At 62.6% G+C, this 16,206-nt stretch overlaps 4 protein-coding genes across 4 annotated transcripts; all 4 read left to right on the top strand.

Moving 5' to 3' along the window:
• Positions 1-54: 54 nt before the first annotated feature.
• LMXM_13_0850 (conserved hypothetical protein) lies at positions 55-2,664 on the top strand (the record flags this gene model as incomplete). The annotated part of the gene is made up of 1 exon (XM_003873237.1): positions 55-2,664. One exon carries the CDS (start codon positions 55-57, stop codon positions 2,662-2,664), a length of 2,610 nt encoding a protein of 869 aa, XP_003873286.1.
• Positions 2,665-4,539: 1,875 nt separating this feature from the next.
• LMXM_13_0840 (hypothetical protein, unknown function) lies at positions 4,540-7,968 on the top strand (the record flags this gene model as incomplete). Its single annotated transcript, XM_003873236.1, has 1 exon — positions 4,540-7,968. One exon carries the CDS (start codon positions 4,540-4,542, stop codon positions 7,966-7,968), a length of 3,429 nt encoding a protein of 1,142 aa, XP_003873285.1.
• Positions 7,969-8,671: 703 nt separating this feature from the next.
• On the top strand, positions 8,672-12,379 carry LMXM_13_0830 (conserved hypothetical protein; the record flags this gene model as incomplete). Its single annotated transcript, XM_003873235.1, has 1 exon — positions 8,672-12,379. The coding sequence occupies one exon, from the start codon at positions 8,672-8,674 to the stop codon at positions 12,377-12,379; it is 3,708 nt and encodes a 1,235-aa protein (XP_003873284.1).
• Positions 12,380-13,412: 1,033 nt separating this feature from the next.
• Positions 13,413-14,159, top strand: LMXM_13_0820 (conserved hypothetical protein; the record flags this gene model as incomplete). The annotated part of the gene is made up of 1 exon (XM_003873234.1): positions 13,413-14,159. One exon carries the CDS (start codon positions 13,413-13,415, stop codon positions 14,157-14,159), a length of 747 nt encoding a protein of 248 aa, XP_003873283.1.
• Between the last annotated feature and the right edge of the window lie 2,047 nt (positions 14,160-16,206).

The raw sequence follows: 16,206 nt of genomic DNA, 5'->3' as shown, positions 1-16,206 counted from the left end.
GATGAGGACGTCGACGTCGACGCCCACGCCGCGCCAGCTGAGGAGGCGCACGCCATGGGAGAGCAGGAGCCTGCCAACGCCGATGTCAACGTCGACGCGGATGTCGATGAGGACGTCGACGTCGACGCCCACGCCGCGCCAGCTGAGGAGGCGCACGCCATGGGAGAGCAGGAGCCTGCCAACGCCGATGTCAACATCGACGCGGATGTCGATGAGGACGTCGACGTCGACGCCCACGCCGCGCCAGCTGAGGAGGCGCACGCCATGGGAGAGCAGGAGCCTGCCAACGCCGATGTCAACGTCGACGCGGATGTCGATGAGGACGTCGACGTCGACGCCCACGCCGCGCCAGCTGAGGAGGCGCACGCCATGGGAGAGCAGGAGCCTGCCGACAACGCTGTGGACGCAGGTGAGGATGGCGCAGGCTCGACACCGATGCCACAAGCGCTGGCAGAAGCTCCTGACTCACCGCGTGCCTCCGCACCAGTGGAAAAAGTCGAAGACAAGGACGAGCAAGAAGATCCAGCAGTGGCTCAAGACGGTGAGTCGCCGGCAGAATCGCTCGATAAGAGAGAGGATGAGCATGGCAGCGTGGATGCTGTGGCCGGCGCAGATGCTGCAGCGACGCCTTCGCTTATCACCGCAGACGATGGCGCGCAGGTTGATGCTAAGGTCGAAAACGCCTCCGACTTAGCGGAACTCGACGCTGAGAAAAATAAAGGTGAGAGTGGCATGGCCCCATCAGATCGGGCTGTAGAGGACTCAGCTGCAGCCACATCTGCTGCCGGTGCTGTTCCTCCTCCGGATGCTAACACTGTAGAAGCAAAGGTCGTACCTCCCGCAGCGGGGACTGAGGGAGAACAGCAAGACCGCGCTTCCTCGCCAGAGATGGCCGCAGCGTTACCGAAGCCGTCACCGCCGCCGCACGATCTGCCTAGGCGGCAACCACAGCAGCAAGTCTCTCGACCGCAGTCACAACAGCAGCAGCGGCCCGCTGTCGCGCTGCATTTCGGTGACACATCACTCACCCCTTCCATGTCGCCCTACGTGACGACCGCCAGCGTAGATGGGGTGTACGACTTGCCCGAAGCGGAGCGCATCGCCATGGCCTCCGCATCGTTGACCCCTAGCACCGCCCTCGCCGTCTTCCGCCGCGGTCACGAGAACAGCCACGTCAACCGGATGGAGATAGGCTCCTACTCGCGCTACCTGCTCTCGACCGATCACATGTCACCCCTCGTGCTGGAGAGCACCTTTCACGGAACCAAGTCTACCGTAGGCGCGGTTCCACTCAACACCCTCAAGCGATTCAGTCGCGGCAGTGCAAGCAACGTTTGCGTCGATGACAGCATCGCGTCCAGGGCAACGTCGGAGCGCAAGCAGTCCCCGAGAGCAGCCGCGTCGACTGCTTCCTCGGCTCGCCGCAGCTACCAGCTACCGCGATCCGTCTACTCGGCGTCACGCCAAACGATGTCGGACTCTTTCGGCGGCACCACCGCCAGCAGCACCAACCTCCGCCGAGAAATTGACATGCTGGGCGATGCGCACCTCCCAGAGCTCAACACGCTGCGTCAGCAGCGCCGCCGCGACCCTCGACATGGCAAGTCGACGGAAGAACAGCACGACTACATCTACTACAACCACCGCAGCAAAGGCTTCTACGTCCCACACGACCCGCCGGCCGACACAGTGATGCTTCAGTACAACCACCTCTACGGCTTCGGCGACGGCACCCGCTTCGCCCCCGTTGCGCCGCCTCTGAGCAGGGAGAGCGGCAACGCCGGTGCGCCAGCAGGGATGACGGTGCACCGCCGTAACCCGCACGCGGCCCCGCCTCGCACGTTCGCTGAAACGCGTGGCTGTGCTTTTCCTTTCACCGCCTCGCAGCGACAGCACGCCTACGGTGGCACGGCGTATCGGCGCAGTCGTATGACCACGTCAACGAGGGCGATGTCAAGCTCACCTGGCCGCGAAAATCAGCCGCAGCGTCCGGAGACTCAGAAGGGCTCTAGCTCACTGCGCACGGCAAAGGCAGTGGACCTGGGACAGCTGCACTGCACGCAGCGCTCTCGCAAGCGCACGATCGAGGAAGTCATGGCAGATCAGCCGCAGCGGTACCTCTGTGGCGCTGAAGGGGTCCGCGGTGCGCTGGTGCAGGACATCGAGCGAGACATTGAGGACGGCAAGCTGCATTGGGAGGAGGTGCCGCCGGTCATGCAGAAGGCGATGGTCTCCGCGACGACAGCAGCTGCGGCGGTAGCACAGCGTAAGCAGTCCGCGCCTTTAGTGAGTGTACCGGCCTCTTCGGCCGTCTCCGCCTCTGGGCAGCGGGCGCACCGTGTTGAGTCGCTGGCTATGGCGCCGAGTGCACTGGAGAACGTGATGGGTCAACTGCGTACAATGCCCGCCATCACCGCCGCATCAGGTGGTGAGCCAGGCGCGCGTGGCGGTGCCGCGGCAAAGATCATGTCCACGGCGCCGCCCTCCCCAGCCGCCGAGGCGGCGAGAGCGACGAGTCCTGAGCCCATGGCAGGCTCGGCAGAGAGCACGTCACGGCGGCTTCCGATCGACTCCGTGGCCGCGGCGGCGTCTCTCCCTGCCATCTCGCGCCTCAACTATACATCCCAGCCAACGAAGCGGTCCAACCCAAGCGCCTTCGTCTGACCACGTCAATGGAAGCGCTACTCGAGAGTTACCTCTATTACTTCCGCACGCTATAAGCCGACGCACGTTCGTGTCGGCTCCACTAGCCATCATCGCCAACTCCTCCAGCGCTCTCCACATCCCTCGCCAAGTCCCTCGCAAGAGCTCGTCCCTCCTTGGGTTTGCATTCACTGACTCGCCGGCGTCACATCGCCAACTCGACGGGCTCCTTCGCGGGGACCCTTCCACCCACCCACCCCTGCGTGTATATGGGGCGTGTATCTTACCTAGTAGCGATGTAATCTACAGCTGTCTCTCTGCCCTTTCACCGTCGAGGCCCCGGCCACCACAATGACTCGCTTTTCTCCCTCCTCCCCCGTATGTACGAGTGCCCTCTCCTCCCCTCTCCTCCCTGTGGGTGTGTGTGTGTGCATGCGTGACGATACACCAGCTCTCACCTCTTCTTGGACCCGTCTGCACACATGTCGCATGTTTTTCTTGGTGGTGTTCGGTCTTCGTCCCCTCCCCCCCCTACGCGCACACACGCACACACACGTGCCTTCGTTGTGCCTTCGCCTCTAACGCCGTGGACGTGGACAGTTTCGCCGACCTTGCCACTCTCCCACACTCTCCGTGTCTCTCGGTAAACACACACACACGCGCTTGCCCTGTTTATCCGCGAGCTGCGGGGCGTATCTGCAACGTACATGGGCGGGCATGTGCGATGTGTTGCCGTGTGGTGTTATGTAAGGTCGTCGGATGGGGAGGGGCGCGTCCGCTTACTTCGCCCAGGTCTTGGCTGATACATCTCTGTCTTGTCCTCTCCTGTCGGCTCCTCGGCCATGGTGGCAGGAGAGTGAACGAGCTGCGCAACGCTCCCCCCTCCCCCCTCCCCTCCCCCTCTCTCCCCTCTTCGTCCTTTCCGTCCCCGAGCATCGTCGGCATCCGCATTAAAACGACAGCCGTCACGCGTCGTCACTGTGCGCATGCCTGCCGCTGCCTGCCGTTTTCCTTTCTTCCCTTGTGAGGGCGGGGAGGGGGAGGGGGGGGCTCGCTTGTTACAATGATGTCTATTTCCCTTCCGCGTTGGCCGGACTTCGCCCACCGCTGCAATTCAGCGCGCGCACGGCACGTGCGCCTGCCTGAGATGGTAACAATGATGCACAGAAACACACGGAAAGAGTGCCACGTGGGCGGTGCTGCGAAGAATGGTGGCGCCACCAACGAGTCCCCTTGCTGGCCCGATGAGCGCCGCCATTGTGAATCAACCACTAGGCACGGCCGTGTGCGCGCACAGGCAGCTCCATCAAGGGAGGCGAAAGCGGAAGACATGACGGACACCTGCAGCTGGGCGTCTCGATGGATAGGTGGGCTAGTGTCGTTGTTGTGCTGCCCACCGCCCCTACACAGCTGTGAGGCGTTGGTCGTCATGGGTCGTTTCTGTCGCCGCTCCGCGTGCGCTGTACCACGGCGCCGTGTCCATCTCTCTCCCGTCACCGCCGCCTTTCCTCCTCTCTCCAACTTTCCTTGAGCACACAGATACACGCACACACGCACGCACAACACGCACACACATACTGATCCACATAGACGCACAACAGAGGCCGAGTCCCGCACAGACAGGAGGCCTCCCTCTCTGCTTCTGCCGGTGCTGTGCAGGTTCTTTCGTCCCTCGAGGGCACTCCGCCGGCTCCTCACGGCCGCGCCGCCTTTTCCTTTGACTCGGTCGCGTCCTCGGTCGTGGGATTTGCGCACCTGCTCCGCTCTTGCGGCGGGTTTTTGTTCGCTGGCGAGGGAGTGGCAGGGCGGTGGTATGTCGAGGACGCGGAGCCTCGCGGATGTGTGGCGCCTCCCGCTCAGGTCTCCCTAGACTCGTCCTTAGCGTGAGCCCCAACGATGGACGCCTGTGGATGGAGGGCTCCTTGCCGCCACTCGAAGCCTTTCTCGCGCGGCGACTCGCGAGCGCCTCCATGCATGCAAGATGCACCGCTCGAGCGCGAACACCATGGCTGCCGCTGCTGTGAGCGGCAAGGCTCCGTTGCACGCGTTGTGGACCGGCCTCGCAACGATGGAGAGCACGCCAGAAGTGGTGGCCGCGCTGCATCTTCAGCTTCGGCTGGCGCTACGGCGTCGGCGTTGCACCAGCAGTTTGAGACAACGCGGTTTCTGGCGCGCCTTCTCGCTGGCCTCACGTTGCAGTGGCGTGAGGTGGTGGCAGACCTCGCGGAGCCGCAGGTGCCTTTCAGCACCACAGAAGCTGTAGCGGAGGCAGCATCAGCAGCAGCAGTAGCACCTCAACCAGGCGAGCGCACGCACATTGATCGCCGTCACCATCACCGTCGTCGGTCGTTCTCACCCTTGAAACCACGCTGCAGCTGCCGTTCCAGCTCGGCAGTGGCAAAGGTGGCGTCGAAATCGTACCGTGCGGAGGAGCTTCGCTTCGGCGTGCAGGCCGGCGAAGCGGAGCGTGCGCGCTTGCGCTGCCGTGAGCAACGGCGCGCGCCGTCGGCATCCTTCTCAGGTCCCTGCGAGGGCCCATCGCGCCACTGCGCCAGCGGCACCGATGCTTCGACGCTGAAGAGCCGCCTGGATGGGGGTGATCAGAAAGGCGGCGGCGCCTCGCGCACCGACGCTGGACTTTGCTCGGCTGCAACCAACTGGCACTGCCTCACACCCGCCATCCAATGGATTCCGTACTTGCTGAAGGACGACACGAACACGGGTGACCGCCACAACCTGGGCGAAAGTGGTCTGCTCTACGCCCCCCTCCATCGGCCCAGGCAGCATCGTAATGCACGGGTGGAACAAGATCCCAGGGACGGCGAGGGCATTTACGTCCGCAGTGACATGTGGGCTGATGCGCAGCTCCGACGCGCTGTACTGGAAGGGGCGGCGCGGAGCGTGGAGGTAAGTATACTCGGCATGCGTCAGGTTCGCGAGGTGCTGTCGGCGACGGCAGTGGCCACCGCTAGTAACAACGGCACCAACAGAAGCAGTCGACATCGTCCTCGCCGTGGCGGTGGTCGCAGCTCGAGTAGGACCGGCCCCTTGTCTACGCGGTCAGACTCCGTCTCCAGTGCTGCGAGCGCTGAAGCGAATCAGGCTTCGGCGCACCAACGTGGCAGCACACGCTGCAGCGGTCATGGACTTGGCCACAACGAGGGCGTGGCACCACCATCCATCCTTTTCACCTCTGTAGCGTCGCCGTCGCGCTCGCAGCGGCGCAGTCCAAGCGCCGGAGACACGCTGTTTGCAACGGCAGCAACACCTGCTGCTTCAGGTAGTGGTTTGGTGTACCCCGCCCCACCAGCGTCAGAGCGTGTCTATATCTACCCCCGCGTAGACCGGAACGCCACCGTCCTGTCGCCGCTGCGCCATCGCCCGTACTCAGCGACGACAGCAGATGCGTCTGCCGCCGCCCCTCCGTCTCGCTGGAACCGCAAGCTGGAGTGGCGGGCAACGGAGGCAACAGTGCCGGTGGGAGTAAAGCCAGGGGTCGCACCCGTCACCGAATCCGCGGCGTCGATGGACGCGTTCAGTCCACTGTCGGATCCGTCCAGTGCTCCTGCGTCTCCGGCACAGCCCATGGCGCCGCAGACAGCCTCCCCGACGACGCGTCCTCGACTTCCTCCATCTACCTTGCCTTCCTCCGTAGCTGCCGCTACTGTTCGCAGTACATCGCAAGTGCGCTGGACAGCCCTCGCGCACGAAGAAGGCGAGGCGCGGCTGCGCATCGTCATGGCGCATGGCTGTCGCCTCATGTGCATCTTGCGCGACCACTACGAACGTCTGCGTGAGTTAGAGTGGGAAGGCAAGCGGCATTCGCTCGCCACCACGATCGGGGCCGTAGCCGGTGAACATGGGGCCGCAACAGTGCGGGCACCTGCCCCAAGAGCAGTGGCGAGGGCAAGCACTAGAGCAAGCGACACCGACGGCGTTTCGGACCCCGTCAACTCCCCTTCCCCGACGCCCTCACTGTCGCTTCCCTCGGTCTCCACCCTCCCCGCTCACACAGAAACGAGCAGCGAAGTGGCCACGAGCCCAGCGGCACAGATACCGCCCGCACACAAGGGTGAGGGCGACTACGAACGGGAAGGCACACCCACCGAAGAGCAGCCTTCAACGCCCACCACTGCAGCTGCTATGGTCATCCTAAACACACACGCGCCGTCGTCCCCTCAACAGAGGCGGCAGTCGGTGTGGGAGATGAGCAGCGCCACGCATAGCCGAGCTAGTGACACACGCTACTCGCCAGCAGCGTCGCACGCGTCACGGTTACCAGCGCGTCGGCTGCCTGCAAGCCACCTGGCTCCGGTCGTCTTACATGACAGCAGCGTCGCGGGGGCAGTGACCACCTCGTCTGCTGCCGCAGATGCTCCGAAGGCGCCAGCTTCCGTGCCTGCGTCCGCTCCGCGCCCATCGGCAAAACAGTTGGAGCTGCGCTCTCCGCCGCACGTCCGGCCCTCGGCGTTATTGCAGCAGCTATGGAATGTAGCTGCCGTGGCGGACGAGGGGGAGAAGTACGCTGAGCGCACCCCGTCCATGACGCGCCATGCGCACAGCCACCCCACCGGCGGTAACTCCTGCCCGCTGCTGTCGCCGCTCGACGAATCTGCTGTGGAGGCCACAGCGCAGAATGCAAGTAGCGACCTCGACTCCAGGACAACTGCGGCAAGTACCAGCGGCAACCAGAATGTCAGTTGCAGCGCCGACAGCAGCAGCTCCTCCGTCAACTACATCGTAGAAGAGAATGCGGAGCGACGTGTTCCAGCGAGCACGTCCAAAACCGCCACTGGACTCATGGCAACTGCGGGCGATCGCGCTTACCTGACAGCCGCCTCTTGCGGCCCACCACTGCCAACACGAGTAGGAGTGAATGAGCCTCAGCTTGGCAATGCCGAAGATGACGCACCTCCAAGGCCTCGTTCCGACGGTACGGCGCCACAGCACTTGGCCATCGCGGTGGAGCTGTTCCCGGTGGTCGACGCCGACACCAGCATTGCATGCGGACGTCTGCCGAGAAAGCAGCTGATCCTTTCGCCATCCCCGCTGCCGTCAGCGCTGGACATGGACGACGTATGTGATGCCAGCACGGCCACCGTCGATGTCGTCGAGGTGACGACTGTGACGGATGAGGCAGATGCTGCGAGCTTCAGCTCCATCTCCTCCTTCCACGAGAATGCTGTGGAGTCTCCAGTGGCGAGTGTTGGTGCAGCAGCGGCAGGTGATACCGCGGCCGCCACTCTCACAGCCGGCGAGTGTTTCTCGGAGGAGCCCCTCAATGGGCACTCCATACCCCTGGCAAATCCTGCGCCCCGCTCGTGATGGCGCGGGCAGCGCTACTCTCGATGTGTGGGTGGGTATCAGCATGTCGTGTGTGTACGGCGTTCGTTTTTTCTTTCTGCCGTTTCATGGGCACATGTGTCGTGTGTGTGCGTGTGTTCGTGGGGGAAAGCAATGGGTGATGTCTGTGAGGCGGACCGGCCGCCACCGCAGCGGGAGGGGGGCGGGGCGGGGCCTCACAGAGATGCACACGAGTCACCACAGACATCTGAGGCACACACACACACACGGCACATGACATGTACCGACACATGCGCACGCAGGAACACGTACAACTACGAATGGCCCCTTCTGTGCCATGCATACACACACACACACACGCGTGTGCACTTGTACTGCAGAGCTCACCGCAATGGTTGTCTTCTTGTGCTTGCAACAACCTACTCGCCTACCACCTACCTGTCTACCCACACACACACACACACACACCTCCTAACATCAAGCACGTACGCATGCCCGCGTACTCGAGCGCACACACGCACGAGCATATCTTTGCCTTATTTCTAAGACGCGCGTAGAGGTCGCCTTGTGGAGTGCACGCCTTCTAACAAGTGGGGACACACCGCCACCGCCACCCCCGCCGCCACCTCTCTGAGTGATCACTTGAGTATGCGTGTGTGGGTGCGCGTGCGTCCCTCATCGTGGCGCCTCCGCCTCCCCACACCCTTCCCTGTTCCCTTTCGGGATGTCGCGTGTCTTTGTCGAAGGCAACGGTGGCGAGCAACAGAACAGCTTCGCACAGCGGGTGTACGTGAACAACATGAACACGCTGCAAGCCACCACATCCCTGCCGGAGCGGGCGCCGTACAGCCTGCTTGAGCGCAACGTGGAAGCCCCCGGCTCGTCGACCGCCAACTACGTCGGCACTCGTCTTGCGTCTATCAGCTCCCCTCGCGGGGGGCGGGGCCGCCGCGGAGCCTCAGGCAGGCTGCAGCAGAGCCGAGAGACGCAGCGCGCCTTCGCGGATGGCGGGAGCGCGGCAGAGAAACAGCGCGGCGCGGAGCCTCTCATGGCCAACGGCGAAGCAGTGCACGCGAACTTGCAAGACGTCTGCAGCCGCATCATGCGGCGACTGCAGCGTCAGATGAACTACGCCGAAGTGTCCCGCGCTTCTCTCGCGGAGCAGTACGGCGTAGACCTGCAGCTGGCGTATGAGCGGGACCAGCAGGAGCTGAAGGCAGCGGACACGGGCTCTCAGCGAAGCACACGTCACCGCTGCTGCACCCCGGCGTCCCGCCAGCTGACCTCAACCTCCTCCCCTCCCATTCATCCGCTCCCCGGCGAGAGCGAGACGGACACCGTTAGTCGACCAAACCCTCGCCTTTTCACAGGCAGTCGTGTGAGCACAAGCACCACCAAGGTACCCGAGCACGACTCACCAGGGCCACGGGGCGAAACCACCACCACAGCACGCGCCGGTGGTAGAGGTTCTTCGCGGCTGATTCAGTTTAGGGTGGACGCCAGCTCGCGCACCTCCGGCGCCGTGGGCGGCACTGCCGCACCGGCGGCGATGGACGTGAGCGATGCATCGGGCGCTGGGGCGCCGGCGGCGGAGGAGGAGAGCAGGCTGGAGCGCGATATCGCCGCGCAGCCCTGCCCTCTCCCATTGCGGCTCGTCATTCAGCATGTGTTGGGCACCTTGCAGAAGAAGCTGTCGCTCGCCGAGGGTGGATCGCTGAGGGACTGCATTGTCTTCTCCTTCGAATCGCGCGCGTTGTTGGACCGGCTTCTGAAGGAAATCCCGCTCTACTCGCAGTACAGCGCGAGCCAAGACACGGCGGCGGTGGCAGGGGCCACCCAGCAAGACGTGGCGCTTGTGTATCAGAAGCTTCGTCAGAAGCCGGTGTTGCTGCCTCGCGCCGGCTACGTGGAGGACCCTGTCACAGGCGCGATACACGGGCAGATCTTGGGCGGAGGTACCGTACAGAGCGAGTCCGCCCGCGCTTCAGCAGCAGTGGCCGCTCCGACTGCCGCCGTGTCACTTCCCGCCATCGTCAACGCGTCGAGCAGCTTCCGTCCCGGCGGCGCCGCGCCACATGGCGCCTTCACAGTCAGCACAGGCTCGATGAGTGATGTGCAGCTGCCGTCTGGCTACGGCAAGTCGTCGCGGCTCAACGATGCGACGCTGCAGGGCGGGGCCGCGGCTGGATACGGCGACCGTCAGCACCAGCATCAGTTGCTGCGGGATCACATGAGAGGGGGCAGCGCTGCTGGCGGTGGAAACTCCGCATCCATGAGTGATGCTGTATCCGCGCAGAACTCAGCCACGTCGATGATGGAGTCTGCCGTGGCATCAGCGGCGCCGCCACCGGGGTTTGAGGGTGCTCATCACGCGACGCGCCTTGTGAGCATTGGCACCGTGACCGAGGAAAACAATATAACGATGGTGCCGAGAGCCGACTACGCGGCATTGCAGCAGCGGATAGAGGCGCTTGAGGTGCAGCTGGACGACGCGCAGATGTACCGCAATGGCCTGGCGGATCAGCTGTGCGAGGAGCTGCAGTACACCGAGAAGAAGAAGCGCGTGCTGCAGTACTTGCGAGAGACACTCGTGCGAGAGTGCACCATGCTCCGCTCCCAGTTGCGCTTGGCATCAGGGCGGGTCCAGATGCTGCAACAGCAGCAGTACTCGCCACCCCAGCCTCTCCGTGGGGTGATGTTCTCTGGCGCCAACGACGCACATAACGAGGGCCCCAATGCCTCCGTCTTCGGCGGCGCCACGCGCATGCGCAAGCAGTTGGGCACGAGTACCATGTCGCCCATGACGCTATCACTATCTGCCGATGCGCATGGGCAGCAGCACCGCCGATACTCGCAGCGGTCGTTGACACATCGTATGAGCTTCAGCGAAAGCATTGGGAGTGTTTACGGTGGTACCAGCGGTTGTGGTCGTGGGCGATTGGCTACGATGCAGCGGCACGTGAACAGCGGATGCACCTCTCTAGGCACGAGCCTCTCAGCTGCTCCGCTGGGAGTGAATGTCCCTGCGGCAGGTATCTCTTCCCTCGCCGTCGGCAGCTGCACTGCTACTGGCGTGCCGGCGGATGGCCAGCAGCCAAACGACCTGGAGGCGGTACAGAGTCTTCTTGACCTGGTGCTGCTTGCCGTCGAGGAGGATGCGGTGCTGCCCTCGCACACGCTGCAGATGGTGCGCAGCGGGCACGCGGACGTGGAGGCGGTAAAACACGGATTTCGAAAAGATGAGAAGCGGCAGGTCGATGAGCTGCGCAACAAGTACGACGAGCGGCAGTACGCGGTGAAGAAGAACCTGATCATGCGCACCGCGGAGCATAACTACCTCATCGCGGAGCAGAAGCACGAGGTGCAACGGCTGCAGGCGTTGACCGACACGACGCGGGTTCGCGCCATGCTTCAGCAGCACGTCGCCGACCTCCGCACGGAGCTGCAGCAGGTGCGCATGTGTATTACGGAGCAGATTCATTTCTTTAAGGCGGTCATACAGAACACGGCGCAGAGCCTGCTCCATCTCTCCGTTCTTGCCGATAAGACGCTCAGCGAGAACCAGATCCTCACCAATGTCGTCAGCGCCACGCGAGAAATGGTCGAGTCGGCCGGCGCGCTGCTCATGCCGATGCTCACGCACGAGTACCGCTGCGGCTATCACCCATGGCCGCTGAAGCTGCGCAACACCACCGACCCTCTTGCCCACATCATCCACCTTCGCTACGGCGCCGGCGAGGTGATCCGCCTGCGCGACTCGCTCAACGTTTTCGCCCAGCTTTACGGCGCACTGCACCGCTACATTTTGCGCCAGATCGTCTTGCCGGACAGCACACGTCCGTCGGCCGGTAAGCCTCTGCAGCACCTGTGTGCGGCGCTGGCGCTGAACCCCATGAGCCACACGGAGGTGGTTTTCACAGCCCGCCACGCGTACGACACGGAGATGCAGCTGTGCAAGCGACTCGCGCGGTGCAACCTGCGACTCATGTGGAACGCGTATCTGCAGCGCGTCTACACCAATCGCTCTGTCGCGGCCCTCGCCGAAGCTTGCCTGAACCCGCGGCTAGCAGCACTGCCCGTCGCTGCTCGCGTCAACGTCCTGGCCAAGGAGCGGGCGGCGCTACTTCAGGAGCGTGTGAACGTGCAGCGGGAGCGCACCGAAAACGCGAAGGGCATGTATCGCGTATGGCAGGAGAAGGAGATCGATATCATGGAGGGCTACCCGGCGCCGCAGACGCAGCGCAATCGGCTCGCACTGCTAACCGGCGATGCCGCTGGTGGTAGCAACGCCATGGGTGTTAGCGTGGACGGCAACGCGCTGGGCGGCACGATGCAAGGCAGCTCGAACATGGCTACCATGGGGCGCTTTTCAAGGACGATCGGCCGCGCCGCCATGGCCCGCAGCGAAGCCGCGGGAGCGACAGCCATGTAAAATGGGTCCGCGTGGCGGGAGGGGGTCAGACTGCTGTCAAGCATGATTTAGTGGTATCGCGGATGCCGTTGTTGTCACGGCTCCCCCTCCACCCACCGCCACCGCCGCCACCACCACTACAGCACACCAGTATTTCTGGGAGACCTTCTCCCCTGCCCCACCACACCCCCACCGGTCGCACGTGTGGTGTACACGTGTGTGCGCTCTCGCACTGAGGTTGTCCTTCTGCGGCCCGCTTCCAGCCGCGGTCGTACACTTGTCTTCTCCCTTTCGCCCTTGTACGTAGCCATGATCATTCTCCTCGCTGTCGCTGCTCTTGTCCGTGTGCGACCTCCTCATGAAGGCGACATCACCAGCAGCCGTCCATCCGAGGGATGTCAGTGGCCGATGTCAAGGATGTACATTAGGGGCAACAGCTCCACGTCTACGTGTATATATATATATGTGTGTATCTTGCTGTCTCGCTGCAGCTTCCCCCACCCCACCCCACCACCACTCTTCCGTCGCTGTATGTCTTCTCAGCAATGGTCTTGAGGGAACGCCTCTGTAATGTACACGTGCACACAAAACGGGTCCAGCACGAGCCACCGCTCACCCCACTGTCTCTCGATCCGAGCACATGCATGACGCACCCCGCCTCCTCCCCTCCCCCCTCCCCCAGAAGGACAGTATTCCAGAGACGTCTCCGCGATGCGACCAATTCTCCTCAGTCTGCGCTGATCAGACGTAGAAGTTGGAGGCGGCTACCTTCACCATGATGAGTCGCTTCCCCCCTCCCCCTCCTCCGTCGTTTTGCTCTCCCTCGCAACGTTACCGCCGCCCTCTTCACCAGTGCGCCGGACGAAGCCCCCGCCGCCTGCCAGCAACCTCCTCCGCTCTATCGCTGCCCCCCTCCCCCCTTATCGTAGGGATGTGGAGGATGCCACCCGTATATCTGGGTCACATACGCCCCTCCACACTTCTTCGGCGTCATTGCGGCGCTCCTATAGCCACAGCGCGGGTGTACGCATCTTGTGCATTGAGCAGCGGCGGCATGGGGGTTGACGCGGGTGAGAGCGCCATCGACGTTGACGCAGTGGCGCGGCCGATAGGCTACGGTCCCTTCAGTGCCGCTGCCAAGGCTCGACTGACTCGCGAGAAGGCACACAAGGCTGTGGAGGCGTGCGACAGCGCGTCGACGACTGTCATGAACAACGTCAGTCTCGACACGAACCTGTACCTCCGCTTGTCCCTCGCTGGCCTCCCGCACCCGTCCCATCTGCAAGACTTGGCGTACACGTCACCTGAGTGGCGCTTGGCTTTTGTGCGCCTCTACCGCACCATTCTGCGCCTGCACAACAAGGCAGTGGCGGTGTCGCTGCGCACGGTGCACGGGGAAGGGTCTGAGGCGGCCTTGTCCGCCGCCACCGGGGTGCACGCAACCTCGCAGACGACCGTGATTGGCGCCGCCGTCGCTGCCACGGAGGCCGACAACAACCTGGCCGAGGACAAGGACGACTACTTCCTCCGCTACCTCCTCACACCAGACCAGCAAGAGTTCGGCAACCGCTTCGTCCAGGGAGAGTTCGCGCGGCACATGGACGCCGACGCGGTGGCGGCGACCATCTTCTACGCGTCGTGGTACGAGTACGTGCTGCAGCTCGCCTCCGGCGTGACGGCGCGCGAGATGACGGAGAAGGAGAAGCGGCTCTTGACAGATGAACAGAAGGAAACGCTGAACTCGCTGCGTGGTGCCTTCTTCGACCTCCGCGCCTCTCAGCAGCCCAAATACATGCCGTAGACGTCAAGGGTCTGTGGGTGGGTGTGTGTGTGTGTGTGTGTATCCCCCGAGTTGATAAGATGAATTTTGCGTCATCATCATCATCTGACGCAGAACCAGGTGGAGCGCCTCTGCTTGATGTGCAGGCGCACCGAATGGCATGACTGTGCATGTGCAGACATTTGCTTCTGTATACACATGCTGTGCTGCCGCTTCTAGTACGCATGCAAACCCCCACATGAACCGTCGTCCTGTGCGAAGCATGGGAAGAGTCATGGGATAGGTTTTGTCCACGCTTTGTAGTCACATCACACCCTGCCTACTCATCCTTGCGTGTCTTTCATGCCCCCCCCACTCCTCCCACTTTGTCCCCTTCTGACCCCTCTCTCCCTGGACATCACGCACCACACGCACCACGACCTCCTACCCTCTCTACGCCTCACCTCTCCCCCGCCTTGGATGGCGCGCGAACATGCGCATGGGTCTCTGTGCATGAACGACCCTAACCCGTGTAGCAGTAGTGCCCGCATGCCTCAACCCCCGACCCCCCCCCCTCTCTCTCCCCTACACACCACCACCACCACCCATCCACTCCCTCCAGCACGAGGGAGACTAATCTCCATTCATATATATATATATACACACACATACGGATATATATATATATACATGTATGTGTATGTGCCTGCTTGTGTGTGTGTGTATCGCCTTTCCCCTCCAGCCTGAACGTACCTCTTCCCCGTCTCTCTCTATCGGCGTCTGGGCTCACGCGTCGGTGCTCTAGACTTTACGTAGACAGGCGCATCCGATCCACGACTACGCCACAGAGACGCACACCCACACCCACACACACACACACACGTACATATATATATATATACGTGTGTACGTGTGTGTGTCTTGCTTTTTTTCTGTATATCTCCCTCCCTCCCCCCTCCTCTCTCGCTGGTCTGCGTCGCGCATCCACGGACCTAGTCACGCAGCCGCTCGGTCAGTGGCGCACCTACGTACAAGGTTACCGAAAACCGCGATCTGGCTTCTTACTCTCTCTCACTCACACACAGACAGACAGACAGACAGACAGACAGACAGACCCCTGCCTCACCTTCATCGACCCGCTCCGCCATCATCTGTCGCGTACCCTCCTCCTCCACCTTTCTCTAGCGCGTCACAGATCCGGGTGAGCACATACAAAGTTATCTATCTATTATAGACCTCTAGGCTCAGTGCGGGAAGGTTCGAGCAAAGGCCAACCGCGAGAACCGTATCGTTAGACACGCGCGCAGCCATACACAAGACCCCCCCCCGCCCCCATAAGAGGGGTATTGGACGTCCGTTTGATTTGGTTTCTTCGCATTGCTCACGGGGGCGCATCTTCTGTGTGGTTATCCTGTTGCGCGTCAACGTAGGTTGTCCTCGTCAGTGCTGCTCCGCGTAGTCTGCCTTGTGCGTGAGTGTTTCTACATCGACCCCCGCCTCGCCGTCTCTCGCGCCGATCGATCTTCTCCACGCAACGCCGACTAGCACACGGCCCTGCTTGGTTTTCCCTTCAAGAGGGAAGTTACGGGCGACGAGGCATCCTTTTCATGATTTCTTTCTTCTTCCACCTCGTGCATCGTTTCGACGCGTGATTCCTGTTGATTTTCCTTGTTGTTTGCCTGCCTGCCTCCCTGGGTGTTGTGCACATCATTGCCTCCCCCCCCCTCTCCCTTCCCTAGGCCCCCCCCCCTCGCGGCCTCCGTCATCGTCGTATTGCCCCTTCCCATCACTCGCTTCCGTCTACCGGGCTCCCCTCTTGTCTTGGCTTATTTTTCGTTTTGGACTTTTCGTGTCTGTGTGTGTGTGTCTTTTCAGTGATCACCCGCTTCGTCAGCCCCCTCCTCCCCTCCCCTCCACCTGTTCTTTGCCTCCTTTACTAGATCATCGCCACAGTGTGCGCGCGCGCGTGTCTGTGTGCGTGTGCGTGCGGACTTGTGCTGCTGCATCCCCTTTCTCCTCCCGTTCTTTCTCCCCTTCGCTGCCACCCTCGTCCTCCCTACTGCTTCGCATTGTGCTGTTTTGAGCTGCC

The sequence above is a fragment of the Leishmania mexicana genome, chromosome 13 (assembly GCF_000234665.1).
Source record: "Leishmania mexicana MHOM/GT/2001/U1103 complete genome, chromosome 13".
NCBI lineage: Eukaryota > Euglenozoa > Kinetoplastea > Trypanosomatida > Trypanosomatidae > Leishmania > Leishmania mexicana.
Note: the sequence above shows the minus strand (reverse complement) of the source record. Positions and strands in the feature narration are given on the sequence as shown.